The sequence below is a fragment of the Talpa europaea genome (genome assembly GCF_964194135.1).
Source record: "Talpa europaea genome assembly, chromosome: 5".
In the NCBI taxonomy this organism is placed as follows: Eukaryota; Metazoa; Chordata; class Mammalia; order Eulipotyphla; family Talpidae; genus Talpa; species Talpa europaea.
Genome location: NC_140071.1, coordinates 133,920,457 through 133,944,180, shown reverse-complemented (window position 1 = coordinate 133,944,180; position 23,724 = coordinate 133,920,457). Strand labels below are relative to the sequence as shown.

Sequence of the window (23,724 nt, the reverse complement as noted above, 5' to 3'; positions counted from 1 at the left end):
ATGAAGAAATGCCCGGAAAAGGAAGATGCCTGTTAAAGCCACAGGGTGATAGAAATCCACTACACTCTCTCACATCCTTGCTCTGTTGACTAAGCCAGGGAAGTCACAGATTCCTCTGAAGAATAAGTACAAACTTCATTCCTTTTACTGTATAATAAAAACGGATGAAGAGGAACACACGACACATGGCTTCCCTTTGGGCAGATTGCAGTATATGTATTATTAGACATAGGGTGACTTTCAGTTGAATTGAGTGAAAGGAAGATGTTGGACTGGGCAATTCCTAAAAGTCATTTATTTTGAAGAATTAAGCAATAGTTTAGAGGTTTATTACAGGACTGCTTGACGATCTGGGAGACATGCACACCTCTAAAATAATCTAAGCTGGGCTAGGAAATACCTGTATCTGACAAGACGCATCAGAGTATTCAATCTTCTCTGTGCCTTAGCCATCAGCCATGCCTAGAAGAGAGGCGCTGGTTTCTATTATATGGATGCCAGCAGTTGTATATCCCTTAAAATTGGGGAGAATATTGATGGACACACACAGCCTATGAAAAAATTGACATTACTGAGCACAGAGCTCAGGATTAACCCTTTGCAGCTATGGGATGCCACACAAAGTTGAAGTCCAGTCATCATGGAAGGCAGTGAAATCGGTAAGTATATATAAATCTCTAGCCAACGTCTTCGCAATGTAGGGAGTTTACTTAATAAAACCAAGGAGGGAAGGAGATTTAGAATAAGGTATTTTTCATGTAAACTAAGGTCCTTACCTAAGAATAGCATGGGAGAGGCTGGATGCAAGGAAATACGAATAACAGGTCCACATATTGGCTCCTGGCAACAGGTGGCCAAAATTTAATGATTTTCAAATAATGCTTTAAATAATGATTTTAACACTATATGTCCATTGTCTTCTTTTACTACAATGGCTATAGTATGCTTAGCATTTGTTATGGTTGCAGACCAGTTTATTTACCAATGAATAGAGATTAATTTTAGTTCCTAAACTGTATGTGTAACAAAAAAGTCATGGTGGGGAATGACCTAAAAGCATTGTAAGCTACTTCATGAGAAAGGTTGCTTATTAAATTCTTACTCCTATGCTATTTTGGATACTTCTTCTACCTGGAAAATTCAAATCATCTTTCTTTTAGAGTTTTCTTAGAGTTTTCCCCAGCTCTAGTACACAGTTTGTTGTTTTGTTCTTATCCCACCATTTACATGATATTTTATGATGTCTCTCTTTGTGTATCTCACTCCCCACTTTGAGTCCTTAGGAAGGAAATCATCTCATTATGGAACTGGTGTGCTGGTATTAAAAATGAGCTTTGCAAGAAGACTCCTTACGAGAAAAGCCTGGTTCCACACTGTGTGACCGAGAGTATGATCCTTAATATCATCTTTTTAATGATCAAAATGGGACCACCTGCTTTGCTGGATTACTGTAAGGATTAAATGAGGGAATAACATACATATTGCTTTGGATACGACCAGGCCCAGTTAAGTATTTGCCATCATTTCTTTATTAAATATACCATTGTTTTATTTCATGCCAGGCAAAATTTTATGATATGTATACAAAAGAAGAAATTCCATAATATGCAATTCTAAAGTGTTTACTTTTTGCCTCTTTGTCAGCTCTTTTAATAATTGTGATGAAATAAGAAGCATATATATGATGGAAGTGTGTGTTCAGAGATGAATGTGAACGCCCTCTCCCTCTATCCCAAATTCAGGTTTTCTCAATAACCTCCACTTAGGTTCCTAACATATTTTAAAAGGAAGCATATTTATGTCCTACAGGGTTCTAAAACAGAATTAAGAACAGGAACTCCATGGATATGGTTGGCCAGATTTGAATTAAGTGACTTTCTTCAGAAACACATTGACAAAATTAAGTATATAGTGGGAAACAATAAAGAATCTGCTATTTCCCATTCACTGAAAACTCCATTATTGTATCCTGGTCCTGGATACTTGGGACTGAGCCCTGCACTACCTCCAGCTAATGCTCCAGGAAAGATTATGTTATGTACATAGGGGGAAGAGGTCAAGGGACTGTACAGATAATGGAGATCCACGCAAAACAGTCTACTATTCTGAGAAACACCCACCTCACCTAGTTTAATCCATTAACTCTAACTTAATTGTATCCAGTCATTCAACTAACATTGAACACTACAAAATTCTGGTGCTGTTTAATGGGTCACCCAGAAGTAAAATCAACTGTAGAGAGAATAAAGAAAATAAATAAAGTCCTATGGATTATGGAAAATATGGACAAGAAATGTCCATATTAAAAAAGTTTTACAAAATTCAAACAAAGAAGTAAAACTATTAATATTTGCAGATGACAAAATTACATAGAAAATCCTGGAATTTCCAGCAAAAATCTATTGCACATAATAAAAAAATACAGTAAAGTGGCAGGCTACATAATTAATATAAAAATTTGTTGTAATTCTTTATGCAAATAATTAGCTAATTGAAAGAGAAATAAGAAAAATATTCTGATTTACAATCTGATCAAAAATGAATACCTTGGAATAAATTTAACCAAAGACATGAAAGAAATGTAAATCAAAACCTGTAAGACATTGTTGAAAGTTATGGACTGGCAGAATTAATATCATTTAATGGCTATACTACATACAACAATATACAGATTCAATGTAACCCCTACCAACATGCCAATGGCATTCTTCATAGAAATAGAAAAGCAGATGATGAAATTCATCTGGAAATATAAAAGACCCCTTAGTAAAAACACTCTTGAGAAAACAGAACAGAAATGGAGATACCATACACCCCATCTTCAACTTATACTACAAAGTGACAGTAATTAAAATGCTATATATTATAGAATGAAAGCAGACATGCAGATTAGTGGACAGAATTGCGAATCCAGAAATAAAATCACACACATACGGGCAACTAATTTATGACAAGAGATTCAGGTCCCAGGAGTCCCCAGACAGAAAATGACAGTCCCTGCAATGCCATGAAAGCAAACAAACAAAACATCCATTTCTGTAGAAGAAAACTTCAATGTGCGGTAAACACAAGCTATGAATATTTCCTCATACTTTGGTTAGAAGTGGATTAATAATTACCACCCATGTGTGCTTTTAAATCAAAACTAGCACTTTGGGAATGGTCAGGAATGATCAGAATGGTCAGGAGGCAAAGGCTCCACTTTCCCTGTGGGTTTCTATGACAATGCATCTTCTCTAAACCACTCTGGCATCACTTGACCTTCATTTGCTCCCTCGCTGAGCAGGGGTGACAATTCTGATTGGTGCACTTCAGAAGGACAGCTGTTCTGCTGTACTAAATGTGCCCCTTTTGTCTTTCTGTTAGCAAACTGTCTGCAAAGAGTAGAATTCTCTGTTCTTCCACGACTAAGTCTCCCCTGGACAGCATGGCCCTTCTCAGGTTATGGGCTGGGTCCATTCCAGGAAGCATTGCCTGTGGCTAAGAGGCCAGGTTAGCCTAATTCTGGACCCAGTCAGCTGGACCACATGGCTCTCCCATGGTGCCAAAGACTCTGGCCCGACCCTATTCTTGACAGATCACATTTTGTACCCTACCTACTACTCCTTTGTCGTCTTCTTTATTAAGAAATAGGTGGAAAGGCCTCCCCTGGTGGTGCAGTGGCTGAGTGCTGGGCTGCGATGCTGCCCACAGCCTCTGCAGTGCCAGTTCATTTCCAGCCACCCCAGCGAGGGTCCCACAAAAAAAAAAATAGGTGGGAATAAAGGGGATGTGATTTATCTGACCTTGCTAGTCTATTGTCACATAGATATACAGACATCAGAGTAGCAATATTGGACATTGATCCAAACATTGAATCCTACAAGTCATGTTTGTGTCATTATATTTAAAAATAAGCCTAAAATCTTTCATTTCTCTTATTATTTTATTCATTCAAAAGGAAAGAAAAAGAAGCTAACAGTAAAAATTCATACCATCCAAAAAACATCTTAAAAAATACATAAAGCGGGGCCTCCCTGGTGGCACAAGGGGTTAAGCACCTCACTATGAAGCAATACTAGCCCCTGCAGCATGAGTTCGATCCCCAGCCAGCCAGGGAACAACCCATATGGCGCAGCAGACCTCTCCTGCCTCGCCTGCTGCTCCCCTCAGCAGTGCATTTCAGTCAGTCTGCCTGTTCTGCTCCCCACTCTGTCTCTGGTGAGTCCTTTCACCCCCCCACACCTCTGGCCTGTACCCCAGCTCTTGTATGCATAAATAAATAAATCTTTTTTTAAATAAAAATACATAAAGCAAACTTTATAGTTAGCGAGAACATGATGTGCCAATAATTCCGATGTCAGCTTTAGGGTGCTTACCCAAATCTCCAAAGTGTTGTTCAGCTTCTCTATTATACATCTGTTTTAGACTTATAATAAAGCATACACGTTCCGTTAGACTGTTTTGGCAGATCAGCATTCGGAAGTCATTCAATTTCTCTAACATTCAGTTTATTTGTCTCTAAAATGGGGATAGAAATTGAACTCTCATCTGAAATATGTCAAAAAATGAAATGGGTGAATACAACTCAATAAAATTATTATTATGAATGACTATTTCTCTTATGAATTAGTGTTCCGATTCCTGGGGAATTTGTGTTGTTTTAATCCAAGGACTGTGTACTTCTGCTACAGCTTTTACTTCAGGTTAAACAACCATGATTTACTGATGAAATTCTACAAGGACTAGGAACTTTCTCCAGACAGTAAGCACTAGAACAGGCTTCTTGGGGTCAAGAAGCTCTTACATAAGAGAAGAGATAGAACTAACATGTGGGAAACAGAAAGTGAAAAAAGTAAGAGTGGATTTTGTGTGGGAAAAGTCATAAGAACTGGTTAAAGAAATCAAGCTGTAGGCTTGGTTTTAAAGAAAGTCTAGACTCATGTGTTTGGAGGAGGGCACGCAGGTCATTTTGAGTGAGACAGATGCAAAGGAAGTTAAACAGGCATGAGCAGGTGGAATAATGGACAAGACAATTTCCTCCAGTGGGTAACAGCTCACTGTGTATCATCCTGTATCTTCACGGTAAATAAAGGCCCATGCCAAAGTCCCAGTTATGGATTTTGGTAACAGACAAAAGGATATTTTTAAAGTCTCTATTAAAAAATCTCTATGGATTGCTTTTAACAACTTTCTATTTTTCTAGTCTTAGTATAATAACAGCAGGCTATTATTTTTTCCCCACAATAAATACATTTATTTGTTTGTTCATTGACCCATAGTCCTTCACCATAGTCCACCGTGTTCCCTCTCCACATTGCTCTCATACCCTCATTCTACAGCTTTAGTCCTACCATCAGATTTCTAGGATTTGTTATTATTTTGGCTTTATCTCTGTTTTGTTTCTTCACATTTCATTAATAAGTGATACCATCCAGTATTTGGCTTTCTCCTTTTGGCTTATTTTGATTAGCATAATCACCTCCATTTATGCACAACTAAAGAATTGCCATTTATTGAACTCTATAGAGTATTACATATACCTTATACCTTTAGTTCTCATGACTATCTGCAGTCCTTACAACAACCTATGAAAGCCTGTTGCTCTTTGCATAAGAGACCACACCTCTTGCAAATGGTGGAATGAGAAAATACAAGCCCATAACTTACACTCCTGTTCACCATGCATGTCTACTTCTGGCTACATCGCCTGCTGATGGGGATGACAGTGACATTTTTGCCTTGAAGTTAAAGAGTATAGCCAAGTCTTGGTTAAAATATGTGGTCTCAATATTTTATCATTCTGATATCATCATTCTTTATAACCTTTATAATCATTTGTGGAAAAAAATTTGCTGGTAACATTCAACGGAAGAAAGTGCACTTCCATTCTGCTGAAGTTCAGCAAGATCATTTTTTGGCAATAATTGAGTGCTCTGGCCTTCATGCTCTTTTCCAATGATTTCCCCAGCTGCTCAGAGGTAAGTTTCTGTCACAAAAATTATTGTGAGTCATTTGTTAAGCCCCTTTGATGCTCACTATATCCATTTTCTCTGGCAGCAACGTGAATATTTACTAGTTTTAAATTGATGAGTTGATAGTATGTAAATTAAAATCTTTGCTTTATTCAGACTATCCAATTTTTCCTAGCCTTTGGGAAAAGTGGAGTTGATAACACAGTCACTGGTGATGAGATAGGACAGGGTCAAGTCCAATTTCAAGGACCCTAATTCTTACCTACAGAGGAAGACATTTATCATTAAGTCAGGAAATGTTCTGGAAAGATTTTAATTTGGAGGCACATTACATAAACATTATCCAGTAGATTATAGACTTGGGAGGAGTAGGACATTTGTTTCTAAAAGATCCTTCACTTGGGATTTTTCTCTTTTCTTTGCTACCTTAGTTAAGTGTGAACATGGTATACACTTATTTATATTTAAAAGAGAGCTCATGACAAAGAAAAGGGAGGAAAGGATAGCCAGTTAGACTGTCCATATCTGGAACTGGTCTCCACCAGTACTCTTGGTTTCTGTGAATCCATAATGTGCTTGATACCTCACTAGACTTTTTGTGGCTTATTATGCAACACACAACCCACATCAAAGAGGAATGAATACAGACTGGAAGGAAGCACACCAATGTCACCAGCATATTAAAATGAGTGAAAGCTCTTGGTATAGGACCTATGGCATTAGGTCTCAAGCCACCTCCCCTATGAACTTAAATATTCACCCCCCCCTTGCCAACCTGAGAAAATAGATTTAAAATTGCTGAAGAGGGCCTCCCCGGTGGTGCAGTGGTTGACGTTGGGCTGTGAAGCTGCCTATAGCCTCTGCAGTGCCAGTTCGATCCCTGGCTGGCCGGCGAGGGTCCCACATGGCAAGCAGACCTCTACTGTGGCCCACTGCTCCCCTCAGCAGTGTATATTGTTGGTCTGCCTGTTCTGTTCCCCTCTCTGTCTCTGGTGAATTCTCTCACCCTCCCACGCTTCTGACTGTACTCAGTGCTTGTATAAATAAATGAATCTTAAAAAAATAAATAAATAAAATTGCTGAAGACTTCCCTTAAATAATTAGTTCAGAATTTAAGGACAAGATAAATTCAGGTCCCTGTGGAGTATGGCAGGGTGAAGAGATCAGTTTTCCTAGAAAAATTTCTCCCTTCACCTTAGACAGCCATTGGCAAGAAGATTTCCTGTTTACAGTAAAATGTGTGTGTTTGAAATACATTATCCAGATGGGTCAACTCTGAACTTTACAAAGATTTTTGCATCCACAGAATTTCCTTGCTGATGTTGCATTTGTTTATACCCATAAATGCTCAGTTATATGTTAGTTTTATTGTTAATGTGTTGTAGAAGAGGTATACAACAATACTGAGCCCAGCTGACTCTTCTGCATGCTGCATTTTTAGTCTAAAATCTTAGTAGTGACTTAGAGCTTTTGTGCATATTTTTAACAAGATAAATTTTCAAAAAGAGCTTCCGCTCATTGACCTCTGGGCTCATGATGAACACATTTGGCTAATTCCCTCCACAGTCTCTTGAACTCTTGCAATAACAGGAAGGAGTTAATCTGCTTTTCACTCAGGTGATGCTTGGAAGCCTCTGCTAATCTCCTCTTCAACGCACCACTGATATTTAGGAACTGTTGAGTAGAATAAGACAGATGTGGGATTTGAATGTTTGTTCAGGTGCCTCAGTCTCATTATTTTATCATTATCTATCTTTCCCTGTAATTTGTTTAAATTTGGAATCGCATCACCAATTAACCTCATTGCTTTCAGGTCTTCAATGGTCTCCTGTTTATTCCTGAAAGTTTTTCTGACCGTGTCCTTAATACCTATGAGTTTACTGACATATACATCACTCATGAAATGAATTTTATTCAAATGGGATGTCTGGCAAAGTAACTGACCACAAATATATTAATTTTACTAATCCAGGCAGTAGGGTATTTCATCATGTAGCTTAGAGATTTAGGAAAATACTTAGCACTCACAAGCAAGGTGAGAATAGGAAAAGCATGAGCTATAGCTTTTAAAGTTGGTGGTTGAAACTGGGAGAACATTTTTGCACTCAACACTAATGATAAAGGACTGATCACAAAAATCTGCAAAGAGCTGATGAGACTCAACAACAACAAAGAAAATAATCCAGTCAAAAAATGGGCAGAAGAGCTAAAAAGAAACTTCTCTGAAGAGGAAATGCAAATGGCCAACAGGCATATGAAAAAATGTTCAACATCACTTGCCATCAGGGAAATGCAAATCAAAACTACCATGAGATACCATCTTACACCAGTGAGAATGGCACATATTAAAAAAACTAGCAACAACAAATGCTGGCGAGGGTGTGGAGAAAAAGGAACTCTTCTGCACTGTTGGTGGGAGTGCAAACTGGTCCAACCACTGTGGAGAGCTGTGTGGAGATTTCTGGACCTACTAAACATAGAGCTTCCATATGATCCAGCAATTCCACTCCTAGGTGTTTACCCAAAGGACACAGAAACATCAATTCCAAAGAACACCTGCACCCCTATGTTTATAACAGCACTGTTTACAATAGCTAAGCTTTGGAAACAACCCAAATGCCCAAAAATAGATGACTGGATCAAGAAGATGTGGTACATATATACCATGGAATATTACTCAGCATTCAAAAAAGATAAACACATGCAATTTGCAGCAACATGGATGGCGCTGGAAGGGATCATGCTCAGCGAAATAAGCCAAAAAGAAAAAGAAAAATACCGGATGGTCTCACTCATAGCAGGAATCTAGAAAACTTAAATAAGGGACCAGGAAAATGAATAACTATAAGAAAGTGAAAATCAAAATCAACAAAAAACTATGAACCAGAGACACTTTTAGGGGGGCGGGGGCGGGAGGGGAGGGATTGGGGTCAGAATGGGGGGGCTGCAATTGTATGGGGAATATAACAATAAAATTTATTAAAAAAATAAAAAAAATAAATAAAATTTAATAAATGTTTTTATATAGATAGCTTTACTCAACAATGTGAGATGGGAGACTAAGTCCCCTGTGAGACTTCAAGAAATTGCTGACTTGAAAGTGTCCATCTAAGTGAATAAGAGCTCCTGTCCTTGACTCTGAAACCTCTGGATGTAAATCAGAGCTGTGTCTCCTTACTAGATATATGGCCTTGAGTAAATTACTTTACATCTATGAATCAAAAAATAAAATAAAATAAAGTTGGTGGTTGAGTCCAATCCCACAATTTGTTGGCGTGTGTATGGGATGTTACATCCCCTCTTTGAATAAATTTTCTGACCTATAAAAGTGACTCTAGAAAATGCCTGTGAACTATCTGCTATGTGGTTGAACTGAGTTTAATACAGGTCACAGCATAAAATATTCAGTATTGGCATAACTAAAATTAAGTGGGAGGTAGTTCTGTTCAGTGTTTGGGATCCCCAATACCAGTGGTTATGTAAGAGGGGAGACTGAAGAAATAATGAAGAGTTATGATACATTGTGTGCCTTGTCTCAAAATTATTCTGTGCATCTAAAACACTATGATTTTGAAGGTCTATGCAATTGGAAGTATGGTGGTCTCCAGTTCTTGGGTGAGGAGACTGAGGTTCAGAGAGATTTGGTGATTTGCACAGGACCTACTGCCAGTACATCTCAACAAGCAGGATTTGATCTAGGATTGTCTACCATGAAGACCCAATGTCTCCCAACCTCTGTTCTGCCTGCACAACCAGGCTCGACCACTAATTCATAAGGAACTCTATGTCACTCTCTACCATGACCATATATAACTGAGTGCATTAGCTGGATGGGCTTCCATATCTTCCTGCTCCCAATACCCATGCTTGTTCATTCCAAACCTTGTCACATGCACAAGATATACCACACTTTTACTTGCGACAGAGGCATGCCTCTAAAAAGAGACATTATCTCCTCCCCTGCTTTTTAAATCCAGTTAAGTAAAATACATATATTAGTAAGACAGGAAAGATTTACTTGAATGTGTATTAGCAATTATTTTATGCAGGACAATTGCCCTCCTAAAAAAAGCAGACACAGGAATTACCTCATTTAGGGCAGAACTGTGACCTCCTTTCTTTTAATAAATACTCTGATGCCCACTAAGCCCCAATATTGATGGTGAATATAGGCATGATGAGCGGTAAAGAACTGAGACCTTTTCCTATAGGGGAGTGTGTCCTGATTGGCAATAGAACAGAAGAGAAAGAGCATCTTCAGTCTATTATGGGGATGTCATGTTTGTACAAAATTAAGATTCCTATGTTGATTTAAAAGGCATTAAAAGTGTACTTCTAAGACATGGTTTCTTAACTCTGAGCTTGCCAAAAAGGTTTTCAGTGACCACATTCAAAATGTCCCAATGCAACAGCACGTGGTGATACTGCAATGAGAGCAAACCACTGGGAACGCCTAGATTAGAGTGGGCAGGAAATTAGTGTCACCTGTTTGGAAAGCAATTTGATCTTTCCTGTCTGTCAAGAGAATTATAACAGATCATTCTCTTGTTCCATTCATTCCTTTTCTAAGATCTTATCCTAAGGACATAATTTTTAATATATAATAAATATATAAGCAACTTCACATGCAAAGATTTTATAACAGAAATTTTCAAATGCTGGGGGAAAATGCAAATACCTTACATGTTCTTTCTGAAATCAGGATAAGTAAATTGTAGCACATATCTTTACAGACTATAATGTAGGCATTAAAATATTTATGAAGACTGTAATGTAATATAGAAATGCTTATACTGTTGTATTGAATTTAAAGTTGCTTAAAATTTTTATAACACTGCATTATTAACTTTAAAGAAACAGGTCTATATATAGAAAGAGATGAAAGTAAATACATAAAAATATAACCATTCTTTCAATGGGGGGTAATGAGTATTTCTTGATATGTCTTTCTTTTTCTATGTTTATCAAGTTTCCATAAGGATTATTTAATACTTACCAAGTGGAAAAACATACCCCTGCTCAAGACTTATTTTCAGTTTCTAGTTATTTCCAATAGAGTGATGCTTTCACACTTAAGTTCAGTTTTATGATTTATGAATATATGTTAATAAAAAAGGCTTACAGATTGTGTTTGATCATATTTAAACCCAATGGTTCTTAACATGGGCGAGGTTATTTTGCCTGCCTTCCTGCCCCTGGCACATTTTGCAGCATCTGGAGACACTTTTGTGGATTTAATTAGGGGAAAAGTGCTCCTGGCATTTAATAGGTCTAGATTCCAGGAGCTGCCAATCACCTTACAATACTGAAGATAGTGTCACCAAAAAAAAAAAAAAAAAAAAAATACTTTGCCCAAAATGTCAATAGTGCTCAGATGAGAAACAGCTTCAAACCAAATATTTATAAGTTATATTAATTCAAAATTGTCATGGAAACTTTGAGAAGTTTATTACCAGAACTTCTGTATAACTCACCTATCCATTACCTATCCTTCCATCCACTCATTCCCACAAGGCACTAGGAGACAGAGATAAGAGCTCTGCTTATGAGGTGCTTGACGTTTAGTAAAAGAAAAAGACATAGAAACCAAGTGTTTAATGTGGTTTGAAGTGCTAAGTTAGAGTGCTTTGGGACAACAGAAATGGTCTTTAATCCAAGTACGTAGTTCAAGGAAGGTTTTCTGGAACAGATGACTCCTGAGCTGAACTTAAAGGATAACAAAGAGTTAATCAAGTACAGACTGATGGGAATTGTATCCTAGAGCAAGGGGCATGCATAGAACAAGCGAAGGCATGAGTCACAAAAAAGCATGGTGTGTTTGAGACATTAGGAGTTTGATCTCATTGGAAAGAAAATGGACAGAGTCCTGAGTATTCTTTTCTGCTAAAGGAACTTCAAGAAATGCTTCCTAGAGAAGGAAGAATATGATATGAACTCAGAGTGAAAGTTGGAGAGGGATTTCTAGGAATAGAAGGAGAGGACATTCCAGAAGAGCAAACAGTCAATGTGAAAGTGTAAACGCTGGAGGCAATATGAGATCTCAGGGGACTTCAGCATACTGTTGCTGGAACATGGAGTTGGTAGGAGAAAAAGGAAGGACAAGTGACAAGGTAAGAGGCCAGACAGGGTGACATAGGGCTTGCCCTTATATTTTGCATCTTATGCAAACACATGAGAATGTATTTAGTAGGTGATACAGGGCAATCCGAAGCACAAGCTCTTGTGAGAATATGAAGACAGATTTGAAGAGAGTGGGTTGGGGCTATGATGACACAAGTGTCTTGATGTAAAGAGACAATCTAATCTATCAAAGACACAACTAAGAAAACCAGTATTTGTTGAGCCTCCATGACACACTTTGTACACTCTGGACACCATGGAAATACAAGGAAAAATCACATCTTGCTGAAGGAGCATGGTTCCTTTTTCTAGCAGAAGAATAAAATGAACACAAATTGAGTGATTTGGGAAATAATACATGAAGGTTTATTAATATCTAGGGCTACCTTGTAGAAATTACATCAGGACTGATTAAATTCTGATGAGGGAGGAGGTATTAGAAAGAGAGAGGTTTTGGATTGGAGCTAAGGTGGGGAGGTATGGGTGGCATATGGCAAGAAGAGGCACTATAGGAGAGAAGGATGCTGACTGGTAAAGTTGTCTTAGCAAACTGAGACCCATTCTTTTTTTTTAAAAGATTTATTTATTCATGCATATAAGAGCTGGGTACAGGCCAGAGATGCAGGGGGTGAGAGGATTCACCAGAGACAGAGTGGGGAACAGAACAGGCAGACTGACTGAAGTACACTGCTGAGGGGAGCAGCGGGTGAGACAGGAGAAGTCGGCTGTGCCATATGGGTTGTTCCCTGGCTGGCTGGGGATCGAACTCGTGCTGCAGAGGCTGTGATTGCTTCATAGTGAGGTTCTTAACCTCTTGAGCCACCTGGGAGGCCCCTGAGACCCATTCTTTTTTTTAAAGATTTATTTATTTATTTATACAAGCACTGGGTATAGTCAGAAGTGCTGGAGGTTGAGAGAATTCACCAGAGCCAGAGCGGGGAACTGAACAGGCAGACTGACAAAATACACTGCTGAGGGGAGCAGCAGGTGCGGCAGGAGAGGTCTGCATGCCATGTGGGACCCTCACCCAGTGGCCAGGGATCAAACTGGCACTGCAGAGGCTGCGGGCAGCTTTGCAGCCCAGCGCTCAACTGCTGCATCACCAGGGGAGGCCCTGAGACCCATTCTTAACAGGTTTCTTTATTGCTAACTCAATAACAGAGTTGGCTAATCCAGCAATAGGTAAAGTCTAACTTGCTGCCTGAGTTTTTAAAAATATTTGGTCGCTAAGCACTGTTTTTCATTCACAGTGGTTTAAAAAATAATAAAGAGAATAAAACTTTGTGACATAAAAGTTAATAAAATTCAGACTTGTGTACATAAAGTGAGTTTTACTGGAACACAGCTGTACCGATCATTTGTATACTGCCTACAACCTCTTCTGTGCTATAGCAACAGTGTTGAGTTGTTATGACAGAACGCAAGGTCTACAGAAGCTAGCATGTCTGCTGCAGGTAAAGTTGACTGATCACAGGTCTAACACAAGCTCTACAGATGTCAAAGCACTCAGGGATGAACACTTATAAACATAGGTTTGGCTTTTCAAATTAATGACTAACTCTGGTTCTCAGGCCTTTAAACCAGTTGTGTTGACCTAAAGTGAGAAATCATTGAAATATAAATTCCAGACCCTAAGCTAGGACTGCAGAATCAGAAACTTTGAGGACAGGGCCCAGCACTCTGTCTCCTAAACTAGTCATATAGCTGACTCTGATATACTCTAGAGTTTGAGAACCACTGCTGAAACTTAAGGATCTTGTCCATGTTGTCATACCCTATCAATGAGATTAGGCACCCTGTGTAAAGTCCTAGTTACAAGAAAGGCATGTGTTAGCTCTCAGGCACTGAGTTATCTATTTCACTTGCATTTTTCTATCCCCTATCATAACCTTGAAAGGTTGGATTCATTAGCTTCCTCTTACGAAAAAGACAACTCAAGTGTAAGAAGTTCCCTGTTCAAAATTACAGAAGTAGGATTCAAACTCAGGTCTGTCTTCTATATAGTCGACTTGCCTCAGCTCACCTTACTCTGCCAGCTCTCTTCTCCTACGTGAGGAGAGGACATTCCCTGACTTCCTGAGACAGTTTTTCTGGTCCATCAGGCAGACATTTTTTTTTTTTTTTTTACTGAATGTAAAGTTTTGCAGAATATAACCATCAGATAAGACCACTCTGTCCGCCTAAGTCTGATCAAGAAAAAAACAAAACCAGTCTGTATTCATGTGAGCAGAGGCAAAACTATCAACTTTGCTTAAACCACAAAAAAGACTAACTATCCCTCATCCTAACTAATAAAAATTGCTTCTTTATCAATTACAGCGTTAGTTTCTGTCTAGTGTCCCCTACTTGTAGGTATGGCTTATTAATACGCGCTATCATAGAATTGCCTTGGTTTCCTGACTTCAATTAATCCAGAGCAAAGCCCCACTTCCTTAAATCATAATCCCCAACACATTTCAAATCCTATAAATCCTTTCTAACACCCTCTTACTGAGAAGCCCTGAGTTCCCCATAGTATACCAAGTGCTCTCTGCAATGAGTAATGAAAACAAATTGTTCAGCTACAGGTGTGTTCCTGGTGATCTCTGACTGGAGGGCATTGGAATGGACAATCCCTGCACTATCTTTCTTCCTCCTTGTTAAGATCCAGCTCTCTGCTTCCAACAGGGGTGGTAAATGGGTTTCCCAAAGTAAGTAATACTGAAAAAAATTATAGTAAACAAGCAAAACAGCACCAAGCAAATTTGCATGTCCAGATCAGACATTTGGTATTTCAAATGGACTCATGAACTTTTAGAACCAACCTGGTTACAAACAATGACTTCAGGAAATTTCCTTTTTTAAGATTACAGTTTACATTCCTATTTTTGGCTTCTAATTTCTGTCAAATTGTTTTGATCTCTCAACTTGTCAAATTTCAAATGCCATCACGTTCACACAGCCTTCCCTAAAGTCCCCCAACAGCACAGGGTGGCTCTTTCACTTTTCTAAAGACTCTGCTGCTTCTTACCAGAAGAAACAAATGTTGGTGAGGAGGTGGAGAAACATCCTCTGTGGACATTCTTCTTAAGAACAGTAAAATACCTTACCCTACTGTGGGAAGGTAAACTGGCCCGGCCCCCATGGAAAACATTACAAAGTTTTTTTTTTTTTTCCAGTTTTGGAATATAGTCTTTAATTTGTTTATTTTTCTTTTTTTTTAAATAATAAATTTTATTTTTATATTCCCCACACAATTGCAAGCCCCCATTCCGACCCCAATCCTTCCCCTCCCGCCCCCCACCAACTGGGAGAACATTTTTGCACTCAACACTAATGATAAAGACTGATCACAAAAATCTGCAAAGAGCTGATGAGACTCAACAACAACAAAGAAAATAATCCAGTCCAAAAATGGGCAGAAGAGCTAACAAGAAACTTCTCTGAAGAGGAGATGCAAATGGCCAACAGGCATATGAAAAAATGTTCAACATCACTTGTAATCAGGGAAATGCAAATCAAAACTACCATGAGATACCATCTTATACCAGTGAGAATGGCACATATTAAAAAAAAACTAGTTTTTTTTTTTTTTTTTAAGATTAAAAATGGATCGGCCACATGCCCCAGAAATTGCATTCCTACAACAACACAAACAACACAAAACCATGAATTCAATGGGAAACACGCACACCTATGTTCATTGTAGCACTAGTTATAGTAACCAAGTCATGGAAACAGACTAAGAGCCCAAATACAGAGAGGCTCAGAAAGAAGTGCTATATACACAGAATGGAATACTACTATCAAAAAAGATCAACTAGTATCATTTGTGGTAACATGGACAGAGCTGAAGGGGATTACACTAAGTTAAATAAGTCAGGAGAAAGGCACAGATCAGAGGATATCACTTATATGTGGAATATAAAGTAACCAAGCAATGTGTCAGATAAGCCAAACTAACAACAAATGTCAGAAAGCTGACTACTAACACCACCAGAGAGGAAAGAGGAGGTAAGAACAAGGGGAGGAGAGAATATAAAGATATTGTGGAGAACTATGCATATTTTGGTGGTGGATGTGGTGAGGTAACATCTGAAAGGGGAGATGCTATACTTCAAAAACACAAACAATGACGTAAACCAATGTTACCTCAATTTTAAAAAGTAGCCAAAACAAAAGATCCCACCTATTATCCTTGGGTTCATTATACATAAGCTGTCTCATCTCTAATCAAGTCGAATTCCTTCTTAAGGACAGTAAAATAAAGTTCTCTATTTCCCTTTAAACAGTAGTCGCTTAATACTTATGTATTCAATTTCTCTTATAAATCCATGTTTTTTTTTTTTTTTCAGTAATGGAATTGAAAGGGCTACTTTCTTAACACAATTGAAGCCCATCTGAGCTGTGCATTTTTAGCTCACTGTTGGATGCCTCATTTGAAATTATTTCCCAGGACTATGGGGTTCTAATGAACAACTTCTCCAGAAGCCTTTGGTGTGTGGGTTATCTTTACTTTGCAGGGGGATTTTAAAGCGAAATTTCACTAGCAGAAAATAAAAAGCATAAAAAATTATAATCAACTAATCAACAGTTTTCATACTGTCATGGAAATTTGAAAGAGGCTTTGTAGGCTCTCAATGATGTAGCGTTGAGTGGAAGGCAACCATCACTACCACCGCATGGGAGTGAATGATGCTAATGCTGTACATTTTGGAATATCTTCTAAATACCAATCACTGTGCTACACAGCAAGGATAATTACATTTAATCAAGGAGAAAGAATAAAACTGTGTCACTTTCCCTTTGTACATTGCTATTGTTCTAGGAACTTCATATTGAGTACCATGTCCCTGTGTTGGTACATGGCATTACCTCACCTGATGACCTGCATGGAGAACTTGTATATGCACCTTTGCAGTATATGAATATGATAAACTTCTCTTCATTCCTAAAAACCCAGCTTAGATGTCACCTCCTCCAGGGAGTCATCTCTGATCAGTTCTATTTCTTCCTTTGAGATTTCATTAGTTCTCATTCTTTTTCTCTATCTTAAACTTATCTGGGTTGTTCTATTTACCACAAAACATTGAATTTTCTTTTTTTATAGCCCCAGTCTCACAACTAAAGAGTTCCTTGAGTATAGCTACTCTCTTTATCTTTGTATCTCAAATATGGTGGCGTGTCTGACATATTTTAGGTAGTTAAAAATATTTTTAAGAAATATTTTTTTAGCAAGACATTGGGGAAACAAAAATAACAAAGTATTGATCCTGATTGAAGCTGGATGATAGATGCATGCATAACAGTTCATTTTACTATTCTCTATACTTTGCTTTAAATGCCGAATTTCCCAAAATTAAAAGTTCAAAATAACTGAACACCTTACATATCAGATAGCTGACATGTACCAGAATTTTAGTTTCTCCCACAGATAGTCTCAGTATCTATAACTCTGAATTCTTCTGCCACATATTTCCTTCCTTTCTTATAAAATATTTGAAGCCAAATATCATCAACCTGAAATAAAATACAAAGATTCCATTTCAGACAGGTGTTATCAAAGGATATTATATTAAATATGAATTTATGGAAAAAAAACCTGGAAATTGCCATTTTAATCAAGGAAGAGGGCATTTATACAGATTTTTGCCTTTGTTGTCTCTCTGAGTCATTCATACTTCCCTCTCTTACCACTATGCTCAACTTTACCTGAAGGTTGACCCACCTAGAGGAATACTGTGTCTACTGCTTATTTCTTCCCTCCACACTTAAGGATTATGAGTCAATGGCTCTTCACTAGTTAGAGAATTAATGTATGCCCTCTGTCCTTAACTCAAGTTACCTCTTCAGCTCCATCTCCCATTTCAACATCCTGACTCCCACCTACACTCTGAGCCTCTGCCCATATTCATAAAAGCCACCTCCTGTCAATGCTTAGGGTAATGGCTTAAGTTCTTTACTCCACCTGGAATGTACTTCCCTTAGGTCTCCAATTTGGGAAATCTTTCTCATACTGCAAAGTCCTATACAACAGCGCTAGCTGTGTTTCCAGAGGCCCTTTTGGGGGCTTATGTCCAATGCTATCTTCTTCTGTAATGTTTGATAATTTATCCCCTTACTAGAATTACTAGAATGTAAACAATTCTGAGGACAGATTCCTTTAATGTTCATCTTCACCAGTCATTGTCTAACAGAGGACCCTCCACACATTTAGAATTCAGTAAAACATACATGACATGCTAAATGATGAAATGATGAGATTAATGTTGTGAATGTTCTTTCTTGTTCCCTGTATTAATGAGTAGCTATGAGTGTAAAACTTCAAATCATTATATTAAAATCCCATTAGTCATTTTAATCCTCTTTACAAATTGCTTTTGCTTCTTAAACCTTGCATTTCATCTGAAAGAGAATTATTTTGTAAAACAGGGTTTTATCAAAGTCGGAATCTAATTCTGATGAAAGCAGAAATGTTTCTCTTAACCCTTTCTACCCGTGACTAATCTCACCAGCCATTGTAGGAAATACTAAAGTAACATTGCTTTATTCTAACACTACTATCGAATTCCTCTTTCAAGAGACTCAGAACTGGTATCTAAATTAACTAATTTAATTCAGTCACACTGGAAAAAATACTCCATAGTGATATCAGTGAAGAAACATTGCCTTCTGAGGACAATTGTTGCCTAAAAGAAGTTCAAGTTTCTTCTCTGCATCTCTTCACCTTCACTTCTCCACTAAAAAGATTGGCTGGTTCCCTGACCATATTTTCTAGGTGGCCTGCTCTCAGTGGAGTTTAGTCAATTTACATGAGAATAGCCTCCCTTGACCTTTTCATACTTGCAGGTAGAAGACCTGGGTCATCCAATATTAGTGACTTTTTTTCTTATTCCTTCATTAGGCTGGTGACCAAAAACCCAAGTTCTGTTTCTGCGTGGGCATTGCCACAGTCTGAGAAAGGCAGATGGAAAACTAGACTGGATCCTCATGCTCTTATTGGGTTTCATCATTGGACTCCACTTGGATTGACCTTTGTTGTGTGTATATATATATATATATATATATATATATATATATATACACACACACACACACACACACACATATATATATATATATACACACACATATATATGTGTGTGTGTGTATATTTCCCAGAGGGTCAAAATTCGGTAAGATTTTGGAGAAAAGAGCTCAAGAGACCACTTGGTTTACTATTGTTTAGTTTTCCTTCTTGTCTATGCTAAATCCATGGTCTGGCTTAGATGCTAAGCTTGGGTCCCAAGGTTTTGATGGCAGTCATCAAAACTTTTCAGAACTCATGACTACTGTGTGGCCTTATTTTCTGGGAATGTGTATTTTCTTTGTGGATAGTTCAGGACATGGTTCTGGATTCAGGTAATTTTCCATGTTGTGTTTTCATGAATTCCCTTTCCCAATATTAGAGATTAGGATTAAAGGAAAGTAAGTGTGTTGCAGTAGGAAAAACACTCTATAGGATGCAGCAGACCCTAGTTTGGGTTCTGCCTCTGCTCCCAGTTAGTTCTGTTTTCTGATCAGTTAACCTCACTGAGTTGCAGCTGTCTCCCATGGAAAATGAGAGAATTGGAACAGACCAGCAATTTTTTTTAAATCTTTACTTTAGAACAAAAAAATGGTTGGCTTCAGAACAAATAAGGAGAGATGGGTACTACCTCCTTTATGGTGGGAGACCGGGTCTCTGTATTTTTGCCTTATCAAGGCTTATACATAGAAGCAAAAGTTTGCCCAGCTTGTCGGACACTTTACATAGTATCTATAAATATGTAGGCACATCTATATATATGTATGTGTATAGAAATACAGATTCATATATGGATATGGCTATTATTTAGATATGAATATGGATATTCATCCCAAAGAAGAGTTTTTAGAACAGCTCAAAATTCTTTGATTCTAGTTAGGAGAATTGAGTACACAATTCTATTTTTCCTATTGCTTGAACTCAAAGTTGATATTTTCATGTGAAAACCTACATCATAAATTAAAGAAGAAAAGCTGAATCATTAGCAGGGGTCTTAAGCTTGGGAACTTTGGGTCTGAATGTTTACATGGCAGTGCTCGCTTCGGCAGCACATATACTAAAAATTGAATGTTTACATGGCCAACATCGGCAATGGAAGAGTGGTATGCTAGCTTGCAGTGCTGTGAAAGCTGACTTCCTCAAATACCTGCGTGATCATTCTAGAAGACTGCTTCATCTAGCTCTGAAACCACTGTTTCCTGAACTAAAGTTGGGGTGATAGCCCAACTAAGTCTAGAGAATAAAAACCAATATGAAAGCAGAAGGAAACAGGAGAAATTATTCCAATTATAGAAATTCAAATAATCTGTTTTTTATTGACACCAACATTAATTATTGAGTCAGCAATTGTAAAAATACTGCAAGTTTGTTGTATGGCACTTGGAGAAAGTTGCTTATGCATTGTTTTCCTTCCAGAGGTTAGAGGAAATGAATGTGCAATATGAGAGAAGGAAGAAACTCATTTCTGAGGTTTCATTTAATTTCAATACAATATTTTCATGTGTGCCTGAGCAGAACTTGTCACGGATTGAGAACACTTAAATGAAGATATGAAAATTAGAGAACTTCTTTATGTTCTTAAATTGGTCTAAAGAGTAGAAGCTAATGAATCCACTTTGTAGGAAAAAATAATTCTCTGACGGTAAGATGCACTGACCCTTATTAACATAGTAACAGAAACAACCTGTGTACCATGATGTCATTTTAGCATCAGGTCTTAGCGCCTGTAGTTAGAAAGAGTAGAAGCACATGCAGTCTCACGCATTTCCATCACCTTCCAACACTACACACAATGTGAGAAGTGAACATACATTTAAAAATGCTGCAATAAAAGATCATATCCTCTTTCAAAGGAATGTTAATAATTGTCTCATGCATTCCATTCTTTCACTTGTGAAGAAGGGAGACCTTGAATATAGAATTGATGTCCTATGATTGAGGTTGAAGTGATGTAAAGTATATTATTTCAGTAATCATTTCATGAAAAGTATATATGCAATTATATATATAATATATGTGTGTGTTTGTATACAAATATTCAAATTGCTAAAGCAAAGTTACCAGCCTTGTTTTACTCTCCTGTCTTTGAATAACAGAACTGCTTTGGCTAGTAAAAATACATGTTGGACAGAGAAAACATTGGCAGCAATGTTGTCCTGTGTGTGCGAGTCCCCACCCACAAAATGTATCAGCAAAGTGGCTCACTGACAAATGCAAATGAAACACTTTTGCACATCAAGTGTTCAAAGCACATTTTTGCTAAATACCCATTAATTCAGTTTCCAACCAAAAGCCTACCCATTTTATATCATAACCAACAACCCAGCTCCACCCCCGTACCACCTAACTAATGAGGCACACTGAGGATATTTCTCACACAAACCAGGGTACGCCTTCAAAGCATGGGATGACTAATGACATTAAGGCGTGGTTGCCAAGATGAACTTGACAATCAAAAAAAAAAAAAAAAAAACAGCCTGTATTACCACCCCGTAGTAGAGTCCTAACCTCCCATCCTGAGAGAATAGACTTCAGCCCCAATATCATTCTGAAAGAGGATTCTAATAGAAAGGTACAGGTACCCGATCCTGCCCTCCCAACATCAAATATCTGGGTAAACAGACAGCAACTGTCCAACGCCAGGCTGCTCCAAGTCAAGCATGCATATTTTAAAACTTTGGCTATTAAGCCTGCTCAACTTCTGCAGCGTCTGTAGGTCTGTATTCCGTTCCCAACCAGACCTGACCAAAGGCACAGCCTGGGGAGCGACCACTTTACCTTCCGAAAAATCAATCAGTCCCAGCAAATGAAGCAGCTTCAGAGATGCACATATAATCACAACAATACCCACTGTTTGCAGTCCTTCCGACTCCCACTCTAGAGTCAGCATCTTTCGGGCGGGCAGCGCATGCCAGCCTCCGGCCCTCTGTGGAGCGGAGGGAGTTAATTAGACAATCCGAGGAAGAGCTGCTGGGAACAAAGCCTGGCTAGGGGGAAAAGAGAGCAGCTCCTCGCAGAGGCTCGGGGTACAGCAGCGGCCCCCCGGGGTGAGGACCGACCCCGACTAAAGTCCAGCCTCTCATGCTGATGCTGGCATTTGCCGGGTGGGGTCCGCCAAACACCCCGTCAGGTCTGGGGACTCTGCGCTGCCACCGGCGAGTACTTGGACTTCAGAGCTGCGAGGGGACCATCTGTTGGAGAGCTGGAGACTTTGCTGCGTCCGTGAAGAGGAGACACTCAGAAAACTTGCCTGGAGAGCAGCGGCGCCCCGGGGCGCTGAGGCTGCAGCGCGGGGCTGGTGGGGGCTGCCTGCGCGCGAGTTTGCTGCCCGGGGAGCTCCTGAGTGTCCCCCTTTTGCTATAGCGACTGCTGGCTCGTCTCCCAGCGCGTTCAGAGAGCTGCTCAGCTCCCTCTCAGGACGCTAGGGAAAAATCAGCCTTGGCGGTTGGTGCCTTACAGCCTTTTCAGCAAAAAGCCCATGGGCAGCTTTTCTAGGTAGAAAAGTGCAGGAGCAAAACATCTATGATTCAGTGGCTCCGTGGAGCGCAGCACCGAAGCCTCCTCCCACCTGCCACTCCTCTGGGGCTGCTCTGGTCCCTGCTGACACATCCTCAGCATTATTAGGGAGATCGATTTAGTCCTTATGCTTACAAACAAGGGTGGAAGAGGTGGGGTGGGGGCAGAGCCAGACCTTGCAAGGACATCTGCATTCAATGCCTCCCCCCCCCCAGCGTAAGTACCCCCCATTATCCTAGAGAGTCAGGCTTCAGTCAGTCTCAAAGCAAAGTTTCACAAACTTCCCTGATGATAAAAATCACCTGGGGTGCTTGTTAAAAACACTCACTTGGTGAGTCAGATTCAGAGCATTTGGAGTTTGTGTTCTTAAACGGGAAGCCAGGGGATGCTTGGCCTCTGGGGAGCAGCCTTGGGGTGATCCAAACCAGACAAGCCACCTGAGAGGCTCTGTGGGTGTGGCCAGGAACTCTGGGCTCTGCCAGACCCCTCTGGCTTCATCACTACCTGTTCTCTGTTCTCTGCTGAAGCCCATCTAGATAGTGGAGGTAAAGAGAATCCACTGGCCGGGACCCAACATAGGATCCCTGGAATTTGCTAGGAAACATAAGCCTTTATGAGTATAGTTTACAGACCTCCCTCTCCTGCCATTTCTTGGTCTATTTCATTGCTGCTTGCTTTTCTGTAACACATCTAAGCTCTCAGAAAATAGTTTCTATTTGGTGAACCTGAGATTAGAGCATTTTATTTAAAGTTCTCTATTTAGATGTGATTATAGGAATGAAGCGTGACTGCAACAGTAGCTAACATTTACTGAGCACTTGCTATGTTCCCGCTAACAGGGCAGTGCTTTATCAATAATTAATCCCTCCCTATAGGTGTGTGTGGTATGTGCGGTATGTATTATGCCCATCTTCATTTTATACATTTTACACATGAGAAATATAAAGAGGTTAATTTATTTGCCAAAGTGCGGCCACAGTGCCTGGTAGGTAATAGGTACTCATTTGGCTATTCATGAACATTGATTAAACTGCTATTAGGAGCTTGAACAGTATATGAATGGTGAATAATGTCAAACACTATTGGGGG

The 23,724-nt window shown here is 39.0% G+C and overlaps 1 protein-coding gene across 6 annotated transcripts in view; it reads right to left on the bottom strand.

Annotated features, from left to right (window-relative positions):
• The window catches only part of KCNIP4 (potassium voltage-gated channel interacting protein 4), a gene marked incomplete at both ends in the record, with an annotated part of 891,330 nt that overhangs the window by 148,526 nt on the left and 719,080 nt on the right, over positions 1-23,724 (bottom strand). For 2 of the 6 annotated variants that reach the window (XM_084233317.1, XM_084233319.1), the window contains one exon: positions 21,898-22,009. The exons of the other annotated variants lie outside the window; for them this stretch is intronic. In XM_084233317.1, coding sequence (XP_084089443.1) covers positions 21,898-22,009 — 112 coding nt within the window. Of the gene's footprint in view, positions 1-21,897; positions 22,010-23,724 lie in introns of those variants that run through there. 6 annotated transcript variants of the gene reach the window in all.